Below are 20,701 nucleotides of genomic sequence, written 5' to 3' on the forward strand. Positions count from 1 at the left end.
TTCCCTCAAATAAATATCATCTAAGAAATTTATAACAGGTAAAAACTATACATTCAAATTTGATATAGTTTTAATATTTGAGTGAAGAAAACCAATATACTTGGAAGCATATAATAATCATCATACCAGGTAACTTTACTTTTGTGCATTACACAAGTAACCACGTGAAATATCATAATGAATATTTATAACACCTGAAAATTATATATGTTGATTCCAAAATTGTACCCTTAATAGCAAAAAAATAGAAATGTGAGTTATACAACACACTACTATATATTAGTTGAAAATATTAAAACAATTATTGTTTTGACTAATTTGGTCTTTAAGTAGTTTAAGAGAAGAATACTATTTCTGATCCCAATGACTCTGTTATGTGCCACCAACTTATGCTTTGGTCAGACACGCACCGCTAACACCACTCATATGACAATACAAAAAGGTGAAGCACTTAGTACTTATGAACACGACAAACTTTTCTGATTCTCTCACTATAATTTATACATTTTTTCCAATTATATGGTAAGAAAATGGATATAACGGTTTGTTCCCATAGCCATAGTATTTATCCTCATCATAAATAGTTAGTCTTTATCTCCTTTGAAGTTTTTGTCCATTCATTCCCCTTTCTTCTTTTATGAACAACTTGGTTCGGTTCCTTCCTTTGATGGGTTCTTTCTGATAGCTTTTTTTTTTTGTTTACTGTATCTGATCAAAACCCATATCACCAAATTCTATGTTCTGCTGTTTCCTTTTTTTTGGATGCTTTGGGTTTTAATGTTTGTTTAATTCTCTAGGCTTGGTGTTTGTGATTCTGGGTCTCGAAAAGGTGGGGTTTTTATGTTTATGCGCATGTAGATTTTTATGTTTTTGATTCTATGTTATGTTTGTTCATTGAGATCAGCCGACCCTGGATCGAGACTTGGTTGTTGCTGTTGTTGATTGAGATCACAAGTTGGATTCTATGCTGAAGTCACAATCTGTAATGTGTGACTTTGTTTTTTAAGGAGACTTTTTTGTCATTAGAGGTTGTTGGATTTCTTCTATGTAAAGCTTTGTTGGGTTTATATGTAAAGCCTTTTCTTTTCTTGATGTAATATGTGATATCATCTGTTTCTAACTTTGTTATGAATCATTATCTTAGTGTGCAAGGTAGCATATTATATTGATGGAGTGAATTTAGGGGAAAGTGAATTGAGGTGATTATTGGGCTCTAATTTTGGTACCCTTCATGCTTGGTTGCTTTATGAATAAATGATGATTCTTTATTGAGATATCATCCCAATTTGGTTATCTTGTGAAAATTCAAATATACTACTGTATTGCTTGCACAAAATCAGTGCACATTGTTGATCTGTCTGAAAAAACAATTACCAACATTTTTTATGTACTATATATGATCAGGGCTTTGTGGGTTCATGTCTGAAAATATTTTTATTTTATATTTTAGAAACTCTACCTTCTTGTAGCTGGATGCTTATTATGCTGCCAGATTATGGCATTGATCTATCACAACATGGCACTGGTCTAGTGATATAAGGCCCCACTAAACCCCAAATAGGCCAAGAGACGAAAAGTTCGATTCTTGGGAGCGGCATTTGTTACGAGGCGCAGCCACGCACTCTGAAAAAAATTAGTTTCTTACCCATAGCAGTTATACCAAAAAATAGATTATGGGATTTATGGCGTTTATTTAGTCAAAACATTTTATGAAATTTACTGTTAGGATTCTTTTTCCGATTCATTTGAGTAGGAAAAACTCCTCACTATTCATGTTATGCATAACAGAGGAGGTTTTTCTTTTATGCCTCAAAAGTAGGCTGTTTTGGTTTAGTTCTACTGAATGGATCCCTTTGTAGATGTGAACATAAATAAGGAGAATCAAAATGTGTAATTTTCCTTTAATTTTCTCCCCCCAAAACATTTTGCTCTTTTTCAACTTTTATCCATGTTTGGTGTGTGTTTGTGCTTCTTATGTAGGAGATAAAAAATTTAATCATTACAGAATGAGATGAAAAATGGAAAGAAAAGAACAACAAACATAAGGAAAGGACAAAAGATAGCTCATTTTTCAAGAATGATTGCAAGCTAAAATCTTCAATTTATTTATACCTTGCAGGTTAGTATTTGATCTCATCGCGGAGATTATTATGATGCGTACACTCGTTGAAGAAGATGACTTATCTACTAAGGCACTAGGAAGATGGCCTGTGTTTTATTATGGCATGGGGCACATGCTAAATGACATAACTGCTTCTTGTTGGTTCACCTATCTATTATTGTTCTTGACAGAGATTGGACTTTCACCAAGGTGTATTTTATGATCTAGTTGTTTTTATTTATTTTTTGGCACTTTTCGGATATTGTAGTATTTTGTGCAAATGCTTGTTAAACGTTATTAATATATCTGAAAGTCGAAAGGGATTGCGGATATGAAATAGTTCGATAATTTTAAATGTTTTGTAGAAGTCCAATTGATAAATTGAGAGGAAGGAGCCTGGGAAGCCTTGGTCTTTCATATTGAAGACCTGAAATAGATTGAAACTGATTAACAAGATTAAAATAGCTTAAAATAATGCTAAAGTAGCAAAGGTTCCATAAAGGAGGGAATTGATTAGATCAAGATGCAGTTGGTTGGCTTCAGTAGGTATAGATACCTTAGTTGTGTTGGGTAGTGGAATTGTGAACATATTAAGTCATATCAGTGTTTTAAATTGTTGTTGCGATCGCGGTTGCCATCATGGTTGTGGTTAATACGATTGCGGTCATTGCGGTGTGAATTATTTTGCGATAAAAGAAATATTTTTGAACTTGATGCGATCTGATGCGACCGAGATGCAGTTCGATGCGATTGCGCTACAGCCCGATGTAGCCACGTCATAGTGATCCGGTGTCACACCATAATTGTGGTGTAATGTGCTTGCGGTGGTCACCGCAACCGCAATATTTTGTTCACATCACTTGATGCGGTCAACATTTGAATTATTGTGTCATACTATCATTTTGCTCATCTTAGGCTTCTCGTACTAATATATCCTTCTATAGGAGATATTTTGCATAAGGCAAACTAGTTTTGGCATTACTTATACATAAATGATTTCAAAATGTAAAACATTCAATTTTGTACCACACGATCAAAGCCGTGTTGTCAGATCTTACCCAAAATATGTTTGATGCTTCCACCTTTGTGTTCTTTATAACTCTTTTTCCCCATTTTCATAGGAATGCAGCTACTGTGATGCTTTCAGGACAAGTAGCTGATGGATTTGCCACCATATTTGCTGGTGAACTGGTATTTAAACATTATTTTCTCCGATAATCTAGGGAAACATTTCACTCACTTCTGTCACTAAACTGCACATTCATCTGGTCTTATTTTCCCCCCCTCAATTTTGTGCTCGGGTGGGGGAAGAGAGATGGGCGATGACACTAACTGCTTATTGCTCTAGCCTGTCCAGTAACTGAGGAACAGGATAATTTATTTGGAGGTTAAGCATAGTTTATTGTATGGTTGCACTACAAACTGAAAAATTATCTTATAAACTTTCACTGTAACATAAATAGTTAAATTCACTTATATTCTTCAACTTTTTCATCAAAATACCTTATTTTTAATCTGTGTGAATTTGCAAATTTCGTCTAAAAGTGATGGGAACTAAAAATCATTTATTTGACATCATGTTAATCTAGTTATATTCTTCTATAAATTCAAGACATTTTAAGTATCTCCTTTCCTTTATATTATTATGTGCTTCAGACTTTAATTTTGAACACATGCTTATTTCTGCCATCTTGCTTGATAGATAGACAGGTTTGGACATTTCAAGATATGGCATGGTGCTGGGTCTTTATTAGTGGCTGTTTCATTTTCGTCTGTTTTTGGTGGTTGTCTGCCTTGTAAAATCTTTGCTTCCAGTTCCTGTACATTTGAAACTGTGAGTTACAGTGCGTTCGCGGCAATCTTCAATGTCGGATGGGCTGCTACTCAAGTTTCACACATGTAATAATTTTCTCAAATTTGTCTTTCTCATTTGAAGTAGAAAGCATAGTTATCTTATACACGGTTCTCTTTGGTATGCGTACGTTGTACGCGGTATGTTACCCTGTTAAATATCGATACGTCAGGGGTATCATCAGAAGGGTTTTATAGCTTCACGCACAATCATTTCTAGTGCCGCTTCTTGTAGGTTTGAATTAACTTTAGCTTCACCATAGGAGAAATGCCGTGGGATAAAATTATTTCCAATTTGTTGTAACTCATTCATGTAGGTGAGTGCACATCACCAAATACTTTTTTTCTTTGTACTTTCTTTAACTTATAACTTTGGTGAAAATCTTGTTTGTTCCTTATAGGGAACCAATTTGTAAAAGAACCATGAATTGGTATGCAAGAACCAATTTGCGGTTCTCTACTAAACTGGGAGAATTGTGTTTCAATGGTTGAAACTTAAAGCCTGGTTTCAAAAAATCAAAATATAAGTGGTTGGCCAGTGATATCATCTCTGAATCGTTATTCTGTTCTGTACTCTTGTGGCAGCTTAAACTCCAACTCAAGTATCTTTACATCAATTACTTCATGTTTGTGATTTTTATCCAAATTATTGAATAGATATATTATTTTTATGAAAAGATGATAACCTGGTAAGTGGCTTTTCAGGGGGATGATGTTGGAATATTGTATGAAACAAATGCTAATCATTACAGATTTCTGATGTTTGTTATTTCAATTTTAATTATTAGTGTTAATTATTACTTCAGTACTTAAGAGTCTCGGATTGATATGTAGCATTCATTTTTAAACAAAGTAACACAGGTGAACTCTGATATTTAATTTCTATGAAGAGAAGAATCAAATGAAAAAGCTAGGTTCATAGCCCTTCCATTTAAAATTATGGTCATTAGTGTTTTCTTTGATTGCTTTCTTGAAGGTCCATGGTGAGTTGCATCACGCTGAACTCTACAAGCAGAGTGGCACTGGCTAGTTGTCGCAATGCTTTTACCATGGTAAGCTTCTACGCATTCCAATCCTGGAAAAAAATAGAAAGTAAAGAATTATTAATTGTATATATGAATTGCTAATAATAACCCTATCTTTTAAAGGTTGCCAACCTGAGCCTATATGCAGTTGCATTTATAGTATTCAGTGTCATCAATGGAAAAACATATGTTGATGTTCAAAATCAGGTATGTGCAGTATTAATTGTTTGAATCCATCTACCATAAGTTTTATCAAGCATAATCTTTCGATTACTCTTCCAAATGTGTAGTACCGCTGGATTGCATATCTTTCGATTTGTATCGGTTGTTGCTTTGTTGCAATATTTCTTCTTTCAACCAAAGAGCCCAGGTGTGCTTGTTGGCTTACTGCTATTTTTTTTCTGATGATCAAAGCTTTTTTTGTTGTTCATTGTGAACTTATTGTGTCTATTTTCTTCATAGACTGAAGGTTGGTATACACGGAGAAATTCGAGCAAGGATTTCATGGGTTTACTGGTTCAAAAGAGTTCTGTATTATCAGGTTGCTCTTAATTATGTTCTCACAAGATTAGTTGTCAATGTTTCACAGGTTAGTACACTTACCCTTTATTGCTTATGTGCTCCTTATATGTTAGAAATGAGAGGCTTAAAAAGCTTGGGATTTGCAGCATGTTGGGCTTTGATATATTGAATATTATGTATAAGGAAGAGACTACATCAGGAACATAATTAAACCGAAACTGAATGCCGTGCATTTGAATTTCAGTAGAAACATAACAATAATATATTGTATGGTCTATGAACACTTTTCATACCAAAATGACTTCCCTTTCAGGCATACCTTGCATTCTATGTTATCAATGACCTACAAATGGCACAATCAGCCAAAGCTTTGGTATATGGCCAATTTTGTCCTCTTTAAATTTGTTTTCAGTCTGTTGAGATTTATTTAATTTGCAATACATAAATAAAAAATCTGACTACACTAATTGAACTAGGTTCCTGCTATCATATACATCTGCAGCTTCGTCGTGTCTATTTTGCTACAGGTTCCCGTATTAAATAAGTACTCTTGAATCTTGATGGATACCTTTCTATATTACATCTCCAATTTTGTCGATCTCCACTGTTAAATTAGTTTACTCTTCGTAGGAGATTGCATGGACTGGCCGACGGCTCAAGGCCTACTACACTGCTGGATGCATTCTTTGGATTTTTTGTGGTGGAGTGATACTTCTTTTAGAAAGAAATATAAGTTATCTCATGTACACAGCATCAGTATTTATCGGCATAGCAAATGCTCTCATGATGGTATTACACGATCTTTACTTATTAAATTACCAAATGAAAAAGAAATATCTATCTTATTTTATGCAGTTTTGAAGCCTGTTTCTCTTTTATGACATTTTAAGGTTGATGCACAAGTGTAACGTTCTAAAATTATTTTACTTGTTGGTTAGACATGACAACATTAGTCAACAAGAGAAGATTGAATGCTCAAATTTTAACCTATTAATAAATGTTTTATTTATAATACGCAAATAGAATATCATTCATAATCATCCTCTCAATATGAGCGAAGGCTCATTTTATACGTTTCTCAAATTTCCTTCCTCCAATACACTTAAGTTGGTATTTTTTGGCCGATGCTGATTTCTAAATATATATATATATATGTAATTAGTATAAGTGACATGTGAGTGAAGCTTTTCAGTCTTTTTTAACTATCGAGGTATCATTGATCTATCCATGTCATAGATTCCTGCTATGTTGGTTCAAACTACTATGATTTAGTGTTTTAATGTGTATAAATATTTGCTAGCTTTTGTGATAGGTGACTGGAGTAAGCATGCAAAATTTTCTGATTGGGGAGGACCTTAATGGCTGTGCATTTGTTTGTGGATCGTTGAGCTTTTTGGACAAAATTTCATGCGGTGTTGCTTTATATGTTCTCCAGTCATATCAAAGTAAGTTAAATTTATTTTATACTATGCTAGTTTTTCATTCTTATTTCCCGTACACACGATAAAAGGTAGTGATTAGTGATTATGGAATCCAACGGAGCTTACTACTATCTGCATTGGCAAGAATGATTATATGGGGCTTAGATATTTTCTCTGCTCTTACTTTTTCTACTTGTGATAGTTTACTCTTATTTCTTCGTTCTCCCTTCTGGCGAGGGGGCTTGCAGGCTTTGGTTGAGTCTATGGTGTATGTATGTTCCCATTTATTTGGGTTAGGAGTTGACCAACAGTATGCCTACCCCGACTTATCGGATTTCATTAATGTCTACTTTCTGCTGAGTGCTGAATTTAGCTTTATGTATCGCCTTCTTATCTTTGCTTTTATTAGAATATAAAAGAGTGAAACTCCGCCACAACAACTACCTTATGGAGGGAAAGGTTATTGGGCATACACCTTAACTATAGCCCATGTCTACGGCCTACGGGGAAGGGTTGCCCTAGTCAGTATAAATGGTTCTTTACTCAACTGATTTGGAACCTAAGTCCCTCACATGAAACAGCCTTTATGGGAAATCTTTTCTTAGATTGGTGGTTTCTAACTACTCCAATAAATAAGGAAGAAATTTGTACTTCTAATTGTCTAAGGTCATATTCATAATGAAGTGCACTAATGCATTGGGTTAAATCCTTTTTTTGCTTACAGTTGACACTGTTTCCCTGAAAAACGTATGGATTTCATGTTTTTATTCCTTTTCCTACTTGCAATCATCCATATACTTTTTGTCATGATACTATGGGTAGAAGACATTACTAGGTCTTATTATAACCACAAATGCATTTGGGTTGACATTACTTGCCAAATTTTGCTAGACAGGATTATTTCTAATAAGAATTAAGGAGTAAGGTCCAATGAAAATTTCGAGGATAATACAGGTTCTATAAGAATTTAGAGGGTTAGCTGTAAAGCAACGGTATGGTTACCTCTTAGGGTATGTTTGCGAGTTGGATTTTGGAGGGGAAGGAAGTGAAGGCTTCATGGCTCCTAATCTTTTCCCTTCCTTCTCCTCCAAAACATAACTCACAAACGGACCCTTAGTGGCCAAGAGGTCATAGGTTCAAATCCTGGAAATAGTCTTTTTGCTTGCAGGATAAGGCTGCATACATCTACCTACTAGGTGGGAGCCTGGTCACCCATGACTGAAGAGCTTACCTGTCAAGATCATTTTTTTATGTAATTTTAGTGATTTATGAGAACTTAGCTCAGGCCTCAAGAATTGAGTAGTGATTCTAAATATTCCCTCATTGTTCAAATAATGAATGCAGATACCTCTCCACAGCTCCATGGAACACTGTTCCCACTTTCTGTTACAAGATTTGGTTTGGGTCTTGTTCCTGCATTTTGTGCACTAATTGGAGTGATAGTAACTTGCACCATGGATTTACAAAACTCTTCCAAGTCTTTGATAACACCACTGTTAGCCTAGTTGTGCTCATGAAGTGAATCATTCTGCTTCAGTTCATTAACATACAAAGTATTCTCTATAGAAGTTCCTGATACTCTGATCCATTGGAAAATTCAAGCTGCCAAGAAATGTTGGCAATATTCACATTTTTTTTAACAAGTGATGTAATATAATTTAGTTGTCCTTAATTATAACAATCTAAAGTTTAATGTGTATAAAGTAGTAATTTGTCAAATTTATTAAAGCATTTGATTGATGATATGAAATGTAAAATAGTGATTCTGCATTATGTATCAGTTTAAATGTTGAGTATCTACTATCAGTATAAAGATTTATACACACTATATCATCCACATCATTTCATTTGTATTTTTTTTTTTTGAAGAGTCGATAATAATTAAATATTAATGATGGGTAATGCAGAATGATAGTATATAAAACTCATAAACTTTTAGGCCATACATTTTTTCTCTTAACTGTTATAGATGTTCTGCATGACTGATTGGTCATCAAAAAGAAAAATAAAGTGAGATTCCATTAACAGTTTCTGGATTTGTAAAAATTGTTCAAGAAACCTTAAAATTATAATTAGGAAAATGGTCAAGTATCCTGAATGTACTAGAGGGCAAAAACTCAAACTGGTATTGGAAAAATATGATTCACTATAAAGCTTTTATTTCTTACAATGTTTAGAAATAAGTCTTATTTTGATTTCCACCTCCATGATGGTGAGGGAATTTAATTTTTTTCTTCTCACATTGGTAGGGCATTTACATTATATTACACTACAATGCATTGAACATTTACAATTATAAGAGCACCCCTAAGGGTATGCACAGTAAATAAGCCTCTAAGACATCATCATAATGAAGCACTTGGGACCTCTAACCTTACAAACAATAATAAAGCATTTGGGACCTCTAACCCTACAAACCATAGGATTTGATACATGATCACTTGGGTACGGCTTATTTACGAGTGCAAGGGAAATTAGTTGATACATTTGTTGGTAAATTATTACATCCAGTGCTTATTATAGGAACCTTTTGAAAAACTGGTTTTGGTCCTTTTGGAGTATATCCATTTAGTACAAGAGTATATCACCTATAGTCTATTTTCAAGTTAAGGAAAATGAATGAAAAATAAAGGTTTTTAGAGTCATATCACTAATATATTTCATGACTCTCAAATATTCTATTTCTATTTGTTCTCCTTTAAAACCTAACTCACAAATAAACCATTTTGTGATTTTAGTAAATATTCATAGGGTTATACATTTTTTGATATAGAAAATGTGTTTTGGTACTTTTAATTGATTTTGTTACTAAAATACTTTCATTAATTAGCATGTAGTGGAGGGAAAATGAATGAGTGAAATAAGATAGTTTTGTAAAAAAACTAATTATTAGGCATTTAATAAAACTAATCATATTAATCAATCTCCTTAATTCCTGTTAAAGTATCAAAAGTTCATATATAAAGGATGAAGCAAAATAAAAGTTAACGTAAATTACATTGACACTCCTAAATTTTAGTATAATTATATAATTTACCTCTATTTTTCTACACCTACATAAACCCATAATTTATATACTTTCATTACATTATGACACTAACATGATAAACAAAAAATGTGATAAGTTAAACAAAACATGATATATTATGGAGACAAATCCAAATAAATAAAAGTCAATCTACCTTTATTATTTTTGTTATAAAATGCATCAACAATTCTAAAAGATATATTATTTAAATCACTCTTATATTATATCGTAACGAACCAAAAATAATAAAGAGGTATTAACTCGTATATTATTTGGTTTTGTCTCTATGTTATATCATATTTTGTTAAACTTAATTACACTCATCGCCCTTTTTATTTAAAAGATTAAATTTATTTCTCCCACAGAGGTAATTGGTATAATATATATATATATATATATATATATATATATTAGGTGTATTTTAGGTATAAAATAATATAGAAATGATTTGGGTAATTTCGTTAAAATGGTGTATAATTTATTCTAAAACTTATATGGAAGTCACTCAATGAAAAACTTAGGCAAAATGTGAGGTTGTAGCTTATCTAAGATTATAAGTTAATATGAAATATTTGATGAATAAAATTTAAAGGTTTTTAGCTTTAAAAAACGAAGGTGATAGTTTTTAAAAACTAACTTGCAGAAAGTTATATTTCCTTCCTTATATGAAATAATTAAAAAATTATCTTATTTATTTTCTGTTACTTTTTACTTCAATCACTTTCCTAAACTAAATAAAGCAAAAGTACGTGTGAATTTGATGGGGAAAAATATAGATTAAAATAAAAAATATTTGAAATTCTAAACAAATATAATTTTTTTAAAAGGGATTTGAATTTATGCACAATAAATATTTGAAAAAATACCAAAACAAACACATATATCATTATTTAGGAAAGGCCAGTGACCGATGAAGGAACTCTGAAAACATGATATTTTTATTTAGATCAAATTACATGATACTTTTTGAGATTTAGTAAATTATACATCTTATTTCTCCTTTTTCAAATTTATCAATTTATATTCATCAAATACATGCATCATGTACCCCTTCAATAGAGACAAAATAGTTACACTGACTTATGGTCGATACACAAGCCATTCATGCATTAGCTTTCTTTCTTGCCTATAAGTGATGCTTGATGGTAGCTCAAATGGCCATTTAAAGCCTTATGGTCGTTGGAAACAACTATCAGAATCTCTTACGTTTCTAACTTTCTTCTTCTAATCAATTAGTATTCATCTATATTTTTTCTGACTTTAAAGGCTTATGGTGGTTGGAACCATCAATCAAAATGTCTTAAGTTTCTGAACATTAAAATTTTTATGACTATGTGACAGATTCAAATTAGTCTCTTCTCTTGGGGAATAATGATATATATATATAAAATTATTTTTTCCAAACCCCGTTAAATAAGAGAGGCTCATACATGAGTCACCCTTTTTTCATCAATTGGTATTCATTTAAAAATATTTCTAACATATATGGCCTAAGTCTTGATCATATATGGAGACACTAATCTTATACATCATGATCAATGTAAACAAAATACAGTCAAATTAAAACAAGTTTTAATTATTACTTGTGCAAATGAAAAGGAAATAACTCCTTAAACCATGCAAATGAAAAGAATTATCTTCAATATTAGGGATAAAAATATCATTACATTCTATCTAATGAATAAAAGTATTATATCATACAATTTTTCTCTTATTTTTTATGCACTTCCATACCTAGTATTAGAGAATATCCTAACCCTTACACCATTGTGAAAGAATGGGCACAACTCCCAAGGGGATAAAAGTAAAGCTAAAATAAAATAAAAAGAATATGTTCTCTTTTAAGGATATTACCATATATTTACAACAATAATTGGATTTGTTAGAAAAGAGATATTAATTTCATTTTGATATAAAATGGGGCAAATTTCATGGTCCTTTTTTCTCACTTTAAAAGGTTTCCTTTTGCAGCTGAAAAATATCCAAAACAAATCCTCCTAGATATTCTGATAGTTTTCTCTTTCTAAGATATAACTTCAATTGTTTTACATCTGACAAAGATGGAATGAGATTATATACAAATATCATACCTGCAATGTGTAGAGGAAATTCATAAAAACAATGGAAATTAATTATACTTGCTCTAGCACAAACTCCATAACGAATGAAACAATAGAAAGATGGATAAAATTGAATATGGACATAATATTCAAAACTAACATATTAAGGACATGTTCGACTGGTACGTTACTACAATCAACATATGTAACATAATGCTATATGCATGAATTCCTTACACAAAATGATAAGAAGAATGAAAAAAAATTAAGGAATTTTTCTTGCCATTATATAAGAACATATTTAGAAATAGAGAATAGATCAAGCTAGCAAATTATAATCTGGTAAAAGCACTTTTTTCCTATGATGATAACTTGAAAGGAGGTTTTTTCCCAGCTTCACCTAAATGAGGATCACGTTTAGCCTTCATCAAATGACCTAAAACTTTGGCATAACGACGCACCAACTTCTTGAACTTCATACCTTGAATGTTATCTTTTTGTTGCACCCTAACCAATTGAAGATTTTTCTCTTCCTCAGTGAAATGTTCACTAAGTGAGTTTCTTCCTCCTTTGCCTCCTCCTTCATCACTATTACACTTCATTATTGCATCTTTCTCATCTCCTATTATAAGCTGCTTCAAGCTTTTGTGATCATTTTCATTCTCATCTTCTTTCACCTCATGAAGAACACTATTTTCTAGTGATGTATCATCTTTTGTTGTGTCAAAAACCACTGATATTGGTGGTAGTGGTGGTTCTTCATTACCAACCTGGACTTGAAATGATTGCTTCCTAGTTCTCCTTGACATGGTGATATCATAGTTACGTTTCATTGATGAGGATTGAACCTCCATTTTCTACGTAGAAAACTTACTTTCTACCTATGATTTTATGTGACTCATGCAAGAAGAAAAATGATGGGTTTCTTAAGGAACAAACCAAAGGGGGTAGTTTAGAGGCCTTTCAAAAAGGTGAAATGTCTGTTTTATGATTGTTCACCTGAGGAAATTGAAAGATTAACACTCCAATGCCGAAGTAGATGAAGAAAATGAAGTGAATGAAGTGATACCAAACTCTAGGTAATTTACTATAATGGGCCAATTTATCCTAGATATAAGATTAGAGGCGATATATAGATGAATTTGGATATTCTCGAGTACTACTAGAATCTCTCTGCTACTGAAAATATGAGAAATAAAGAGAATTTGATTATTTTTAATATTATTTTATTAAAAAAATTAAAATCTCAACGGTTGATAAATTTTCTATATCACATGTTACCATTTGTATTCACTATTTGACTCTTTAATATTGAGTATTGTATTGCCTAATTGATTCTTGATTTCTTTGTTTATCTAACTCTGCTGAGTAGGTGGCTTAGCTGCTTTCACATGGAGTGGGAGCTAAGGATCCTTCAATCCCACATCTATATTATCACCTCATCATTTTCTAATTCCTAAAGCATATGGTAAATCAGATGTGATAGGAAAAAACCAGAATTGGATTTAGAAAAATACTTCTTGCACAAAATGGTCCAATCATTAAATTCAATTCCAGTGAATAAAAAATAGAGTAAATTATAATCCTCTTAATAATTTAACTTAATTACATTTATCACATCTATGTTTAAAACATTATATCCACTTCAAGAAGTGTAATATGCATATAGTGATTTGTTCATATATAAAAAATAGATGATACTATATATAAATTTCAGTAATCTATCCTTTTTCCAGTTAAAGTGTTTTGGACTTAGACTCGAATTAACAGGAGTCAAAATCAAAGTAACTTTAGATGATAAATAAAAAAAGAAAACAGTTTTTACTGAATAATTAAAACTATGTAGACTTGAGCTTGATATATATGGGTAAGTATGTGATATATAAGTAGGGATCTTCTCCATTCTTGAAGAGAGAAGTGATCTTTTTACACCTAGTTTTAGAATAAAAGTATAATTGTAAATATAGATAAATGATGATAATATATTTTTGTCATTTTGTCCAGCATTTCTCTTCATTAATGGAGGGGAGACTGACTCGTAATATATAGCTCATAGTTATAAGGTCTTCTCATGCATTAAATGAGCTTTGAATAATGCATGCCTATAGTTGTAGTTTTAGGGATTTTGTTACTAAGTGAGCATTTTGCTAGCATTAGTAAATTCTTTACCTTTGAGCTATCACCTACTTGCCTAATACAAATGAACCCTCGTTTGGAATATGATGGAAAAGATTCAGTTTCTTTCCTTCCCTAAAGGCATTGAAAGAAAAGGAATAGACATAAGGAGTTATGCATGTAGGGTTGTTCTTCCCAGTTTTCTAATAATCTAAGAAACTAGTAAAGATACCTGTTTGGGTTTAATAGAGTATGTTTTGTTAATTTTGATTAGAGTAAAAATAAAAAGTTGTTTTTGGGTAATCTAATTCTTGCAGCATGATAATTTTGAAGCTACTTGATTTTTTTTAAATGTATTACATTCATAGGAGGAATAAATCATTTTATGTTTAAAATTAGAGTGTTTACTTTAAATCAATTAATGATTTATGTTGTCTGGTTTGTAAATTCGTTGGATTGTCTTAACTTATGGATACTTTCTAATCTTCTTTCCTTCACTTTCTTTTTCCCTCTTTATATTATTTGTAATCTTCTAGTATCTTTCATAATTTATTAATAAATTTATCTTGTGCCGATAAAAAAAATTAATTATCAACAACGTTTCGCGGTACGTATAGAAATTCAAAATAAAATTGCAAACCAAGTCAAGAAAATAGGAAAAACGGGTCAAAACAAAATATAATTTGAATCGTTTTGGATACAACAAGAAAAAAACAGGTGCCATGGATTAAATTTTGTCTCAATATTTTTTGTCCCAGCTTACTATTCTTTAAGGCCAATTTTTACTTTTTTAGTTGACGTTAATGTATTGAATATGGTCTGAAAATGATTACCAATTTACCGTGAATTATTGGAAATATTTTTGTCAAAATATATTATTTTACATAGATAATTAATGCTTTTAATGATTGTCATAAGTTTTAGGCATTACCTTAAGATAACAATTAAGGTCAGATGAATGAAGAAATATATTTTTTAAATCACAAAAATAATTAATACATTTCTTGTTGAAAATAGAGTAAATTATACTTACATCCCTGAGTTTTAGTAAAATTATATAAATCATCCCTCTTTTTTTTTGCCCCTACACAAACTATTTCTAATTTATTTACGTACATTACCTTGACTACCACTGTAGAAGATATTTAAACAAAAAACATGAGATGCATTTAATTAAGTTAAACAAAATATGATATATTGTAGAGACAATTCTAAATAGTATAAGTGTAAATGTTTTTTTTCATTATTTTTGGTTCGTTACAAAAGGTGTAAGAGTGATATAAATAATATTTCCTTCAAATTATTGATGTATTTTATAACAAACCAGAAATAATGAAGAGACATCGACTCTTATACTATTTGAATTTGTCTCTATAATATACCATATTTTGTTTAACTTAATTACATTAATCACACGTTTTTTGTTTAAAAAATTACACTTATATCTTACATAAATAGTTAGTATAATATATGTATATAAATTAGGAATGTTTTGCATAGCAATAAAAAGAAGTAGTTTTTTGTAATTTTACTAAAAAAAAAGATAAGTTTAATTTACTCTTAGTATCTAAGGATGGGAGAAAAGTTCACATATTCCTGTTTATCTTAAGTAGTTTACATTTACATATAAAAATTAATGTTGGGGGACTCAACATATCAATTAAATAGAATGTTGAACAAGCTTTATATTAATACTAGTGCGTACAGTCATTTTGTGTTTCATGTCAATATTGTATGGTATTATATATTTAATTTTTATATATTTTATTTTTTATAATTATAATATATTTGTTATATTTAGTGTATTTTATATTATAATTTTTGTGTGTTTATGATAATGTATAATTTAAGGTGAAATATAGTTAATTAATGTGTTAGTGGTGATTAATTCGGATTATATGGTTTTTTGTAAAAATTAAATAATGTGAAATGCAAAATAGGAGGTGAAAATTACACCATGGTGGAAGTTACACCATGTTTTGCTTTTATATATAACTAATGTGTACAGACACTTCGTTTTTGCCGACGAATATTGTGTGATACTACATACTCAATTTTTAATATTATATTTTTTGTGTGTTTATGATAATATTTAATTTAAGGTAAGATATATGGTTAATTAATGTATTAGTGGTAGTTGCTTAGAATTATATAGTTTTTTGTAAAAATTAAATAATGTTAAGAGCAATATAGGAAATGAAAGTTACACCTGAGAAAAATTATTTCAAGTTTTGTCTTTATATATAGTATATATATATATATATATAAGTGAAGTATATATATAACTTTCTTACAAGGTGGACAAGCTATTGTCTAAAGGTAAAGGATTGACATCATGTGTATTGTGACTCACATAAATATATTGGGTCTAAGATAGTAGAGATGTAAACCATATGATTTAAATGGATTGGATGAAATGACAAACTATTTCATATGTTATATTCAATAAAAAGATATACTCAAATTTAATGATAAGTTTGATTGCAAAATTAAAAGACATGTAGTGTTATGTGAAACTAAATATTGTACAGTAAAATGTAAACAAAAAAATAAACTCCATGCAATGGATATGAAAATGTTATGTTAGATGAGTGAGCACACTACCTAAGACAAAGTAGATAAGACATGATTATAAATGAATGCATTTAAAAGAAAGTTGGAGTAACTCCGATTATAAAAATGAGTAAAGATACTCTTCATTAATGAAGAGGCAAGTGTCATACAATAACATATCAAAAATAATATGTAATGACACTTTTATCATTTTATTTATCATGAAATCACATTTTTGTCATTAGAAATATGAGAAAAAATAATCAATTGTCTATTCATCAATAGAGAAGATCCTTGTTTTATAAAAATATGATATAGTCACACTTTATGGAACAAGAATCATTTCATTAATGGAGAGACAAATACATGCATTTTCCTTTGTTTTTAATGATAACATTGTCATTTCATTATAATTAGAATGGTAAATGTGTCATTGGGGATTGTGTTTTTCTTTCCTTTTTGATACACTTGGTTAATGGAGAGGATCTCAACTCCACTACTCGGACATGTACCAAGGATATCAAAAGGATGTTTTTCCAATTCATAAAGGATAAATAAAGCTAAGAAAACCATAATTTGAATGATTATAAAAGATTTATAGATAACATTTTATCAATAATAATATATTATTATATCATTGTTTGATTATTGAATTTAACCCCACCTACTGGGGATTAATGCTAGGATATTTTTGTACCTAGTCACAACCTTTGGTCAACCTTTAAAAAAACTGCTTTGCCAACTAAATATATGTAGTATAGGTAATGATAATGGTGGAGAAGTAATTCACATGTGAAAAGAGATTCAATCCCTTATGAAATGTAATTTCTTCATGGAATAAAAAACATATGAGCTCATTAATCATTAGAATTAAATTGTACAATGAACAAAAAGGGAAGATTGACATATTTTGGACGGAAAGTTTTGATTGAGATTGACTTATGTCATGAGAGACCTTTAATTTTGATGAGAAATTAACACATGTCATAATGGTATGAGAGATTAACACATATCATGAGAGACTTTTTTGTTATATAGGTAATAGATTACACCCACTGAGAAGGACCATGAAGAATCTGACACAGTCACGACAATGGTAACAAAATAAATGAATCACTTCCTTGTACCATGAGTTCAGTAGAGTTGTGAGCCCCACAGAAGAAACAAGACCCTTGTGCATATTCAATTCTCTCGTTCATACACAACATTAATTATTTGTTATATTTAAAAAAGTTTTCTACTTAAAAATGTAAAGTCTATATAAAAAAAGTATACATTTGATATTAGAGTATAATATTAATATATTGTGGGCTATGTTAAGATTTTATATTATTAGTATATGATTATTACATGGATAATGAATAAAACTTTCGTAATATAAAAAAATTAAAATGAATCTTCATTTTTTGTTTTTTAAGCTTTGTTTGAAGGATAACAAAAAAACATTTAAATATAGGAGTATATTCATTGTCCGAAATAATGTGTTGCTTCATATATGTTTACTATAATATTTTTGTCGTTAACCACAATCATTAACAAGTACCAACAATATATTAATTTAATAATATTTTAGTCTCATTCAATTTGGGAGGAATAATTATATATCCGAAATGGGAGAATGTGCACGTCACACTTTCCCACCATTTAAAAATCTTCTTTCTTTTTTCTGACTTATGTACTGTTTAGATTGTACAGTTATAAGTTGTCGTTAGTGAGTTTTTAGGATAAACCTAGGAACCTGAGCCTCACTACTGTATAGTCTACACCTACTCAATAGTAGTAGTACTACTACCTTTATATTATCTCTCCTCTGCTATGCAAATCTCAAAAAAGTGAAATCTCTATATATTTGCCATTATCTTACTTGCACCCACTCCTATGTCACTTCGAGATTCCAAATACTCATCCACACGCAACCCTACCCTCTTCTTCTTAACATATTCCTTCTTAGTATTTGGGAATTCATATATTATTAATTATAATTAGTTAAAATAAATATATTTAAATTAAAATTATTAAATATTTTGTGGGTCACTCATAACTTATTGTGAATAGAATAACAAAAAATTGTAAGATAGAGGTATCCTCCCCTCATGATTATACTAGATCAGAATGTAACAATGTTATTATCATAATCAGATTATGGGTAATTTTAAATTATTTTGTATTAAATGATTTTTTTTAGATACATCTAAACAAAAAATTGGAGATAGAAATAATTTGATTTGATATAAGACATTAAATTTATGTTGTTCAAATAGCATTACTAATTAAAGCGAGACTTTAAATTTCTAAACCATGAAAAGTAATTAGTATGTACAAAATTTGAAAGAGCTCCTATAAAAGTACTAAAGCTGTAATATGTGGTATTTATTATTAATTTTTACTATCTTAATTATAAGTTATTTATGTAAATGATATTATTTATTATTAACTAACTATAATATTATAAAAAAAAAACAAAATTATAATTAATAATTACAGCATAAAATATTAATGGTACTACATTATCATTTCTATCATGAAATGATTAAATGATTTCATCTTTGAAGTACTTATCTATAACATAATTTAGTGTCTAAGGTTGTAAAATATGTCCTTATAAAAGGTTGTGAAAAAGAGGATAATAAAATATAATGAAATGAACCATAAGAGGGTGATATTTGACCATGTAACTTACCATCAATTTTCTTTTTCTAAGTTATCCTACTCGATCATCGAGTGAGTGAAGTACATACAAAGACACTTCAACACCTACATAAGTTTAGACAAAAGAATGTGTGATCTTAGCATTAGGATGGTTCACTTCTATAAAGATTATTATCTTGAACGGTGTCTTATTTTTTGTTTCAATTTCAAACTAATCAGAATGTTACTTTATATTTTAAAAAAAATCTTTTATTCGTATGCAGTGATAAATCTAGGATTTGGAGGCAGAGTGTGCAAGATATGTCAAAAATTAAAATAATAATTATCATCGTGATAAAAACATTAATGTGAAAATTGCAAAATTTGAAATATTTAATCACGTAAATTGCATATTTCATAATTAAAATCTATATAATTTTACATTTAAATTGTTGAGTGATCAATTCGTTAAAATTGTTGTTGAACATTTCTCACTAAATATAAGTCACTAGACAATCATTTATCAATGCATCTCCCATTTGATTAGAAACTCTTTCTCCAATTGTATTATTAACTTGGAAAGAAAGTAAACAATCCACTTTGGATAAACTTATTTGAAATATTATTGATTCACTTCAAATAATTAAATTCAACATTGTTATGCATTATGAATGATATAAGTCTTAAATTGATTATTAAACATCACCAAATCAATTGAACAAAAATCATGTGGATAAAAATTTGTAAATTTAATAAGTTTTATCATATCAAAACTAGAGAAGAAATCAGTTAGATTCAAACAAGACATACAAAGAAACAATTGAATATTTACCTCAGAAAATAAACACGGAGCTCCTTAAATTGCATATCTATAATATTGTAAAATAATTTAAGACAATAATAATTATTTGTTTTTCATAAAACATGTGATATAGTTTACTAAACAAATAAAGTTGGGGTATATAGAATTATAACTTATAAGTGATATAATTATTATTATTTTTTAAACTGAGGGTGTGCATTGCACACTCTCATTAACACATAGCATGTCAATGTTCATATGATAATATATAATTATTCCGAGATAGGGAATAAAATATCATTAGAGACATGTGATCCCTATCTAATTCAACGATGAAAATAAATTTGCAATGATGCAAAATGGGGAACGACAGAGACAATGTGGAATTGTTGTTAAGGTGGTCAAATTGACTATGATGATGGTTAGTTAGGAAAATAGAATAATGGATTAAAAGCAAAAAAAATTGTAATCGTTTTTCTTCGTATTTAATTTAACAATTGATATAAGTTTCTTTATTAATTAAACTAATGGGCAAAATTTTATGGTGCATGTGTTTTCACCCTCTTCCGTGCATTCAACATATTCGTACAAGCAG

At 30.0% G+C, this 20,701-nt stretch overlaps 2 protein-coding genes across 8 annotated transcripts; one reads left to right on the forward strand and one right to left on the reverse strand.

Moving 5' to 3' along the window:
- On the forward strand, positions 320 to 8,693 carry LOC109347959 (major facilitator superfamily domain-containing protein 12-like). Of its 7 annotated transcripts, XM_019588099.1 has the most exons (14): positions 663 to 771; positions 804 to 829; positions 2,120 to 2,311; positions 3,223 to 3,292; positions 3,804 to 4,000; positions 4,929 to 5,004; positions 5,101 to 5,184; positions 5,268 to 5,347; positions 5,440 to 5,566; positions 5,813 to 5,872; positions 5,976 to 6,026; positions 6,130 to 6,288; positions 6,812 to 6,944; positions 8,265 to 8,693. In XM_019588099.1, exons 3-14 carry the CDS (start codon positions 2,151 to 2,153, stop codon positions 8,423 to 8,425), a joined length of 1,359 nt encoding a protein of 452 aa, XP_019443644.1. In that variant the 5' UTR covers positions 663 to 771; positions 804 to 829; positions 2,120 to 2,150; the 3' UTR covers positions 8,426 to 8,693. The 7 variants fall into 7 exon arrangements, with proteins under 7 accessions (XP_019443645.1, XP_019443649.1, XP_019443643.1 ...); XM_019588100.1 differs by lacking the exons at positions 663 to 771; positions 804 to 829 and adding an exon at positions 320 to 442; XM_019588098.1 differs by lacking the exons at positions 663 to 771; positions 804 to 829 and adding an exon at positions 402 to 522.
- On the reverse strand, positions 12,116 to 12,981 carry LOC109347961. The gene has a single exon (XM_019588105.1). The coding sequence runs from the start codon at positions 12,860 to 12,862 to the stop codon at positions 12,368 to 12,370; it is 495 nt and encodes a 164-aa protein (XP_019443650.1). The 5' UTR covers positions 12,863 to 12,981; the 3' UTR covers positions 12,116 to 12,367.

The sequence above is a fragment of the Lupinus angustifolius genome, chromosome LG05 (genome assembly GCF_001865875.1).
Source record: "Lupinus angustifolius cultivar Tanjil chromosome LG05, LupAngTanjil_v1.0, whole genome shotgun sequence".
Classification (NCBI taxonomy): domain Eukaryota; kingdom Viridiplantae; phylum Streptophyta; class Magnoliopsida; order Fabales; family Fabaceae; genus Lupinus; species Lupinus angustifolius.

Coding starts and splice junctions, on each gene's coding strand:
- LOC109347961 (XM_019588105.1), bottom strand. CDS start 12,862: ATGGAGGTTCAATCCTCATCAATGAAACGTAACTATGATATCACCATG.
- LOC109347959 (XM_019588098.1), top strand. CDS start 461: ATGAACACGACAAACTTTTCTGATTCTCTCACTATAATTTATACATTT. Junction 5,348..5,439: donor CTTTCAACCAAAGAGCCCAG/GTGTGCTTGTTG, acceptor TTTTCTTCATAG/ACTGAAGGTTGGTATACACG. Junction 5,567..5,812: donor TAGTTGTCAATGTTTCACAG/GTTAGTACACTT, acceptor CTTCCCTTTCAG/GCATACCTTGCATTCTATGT.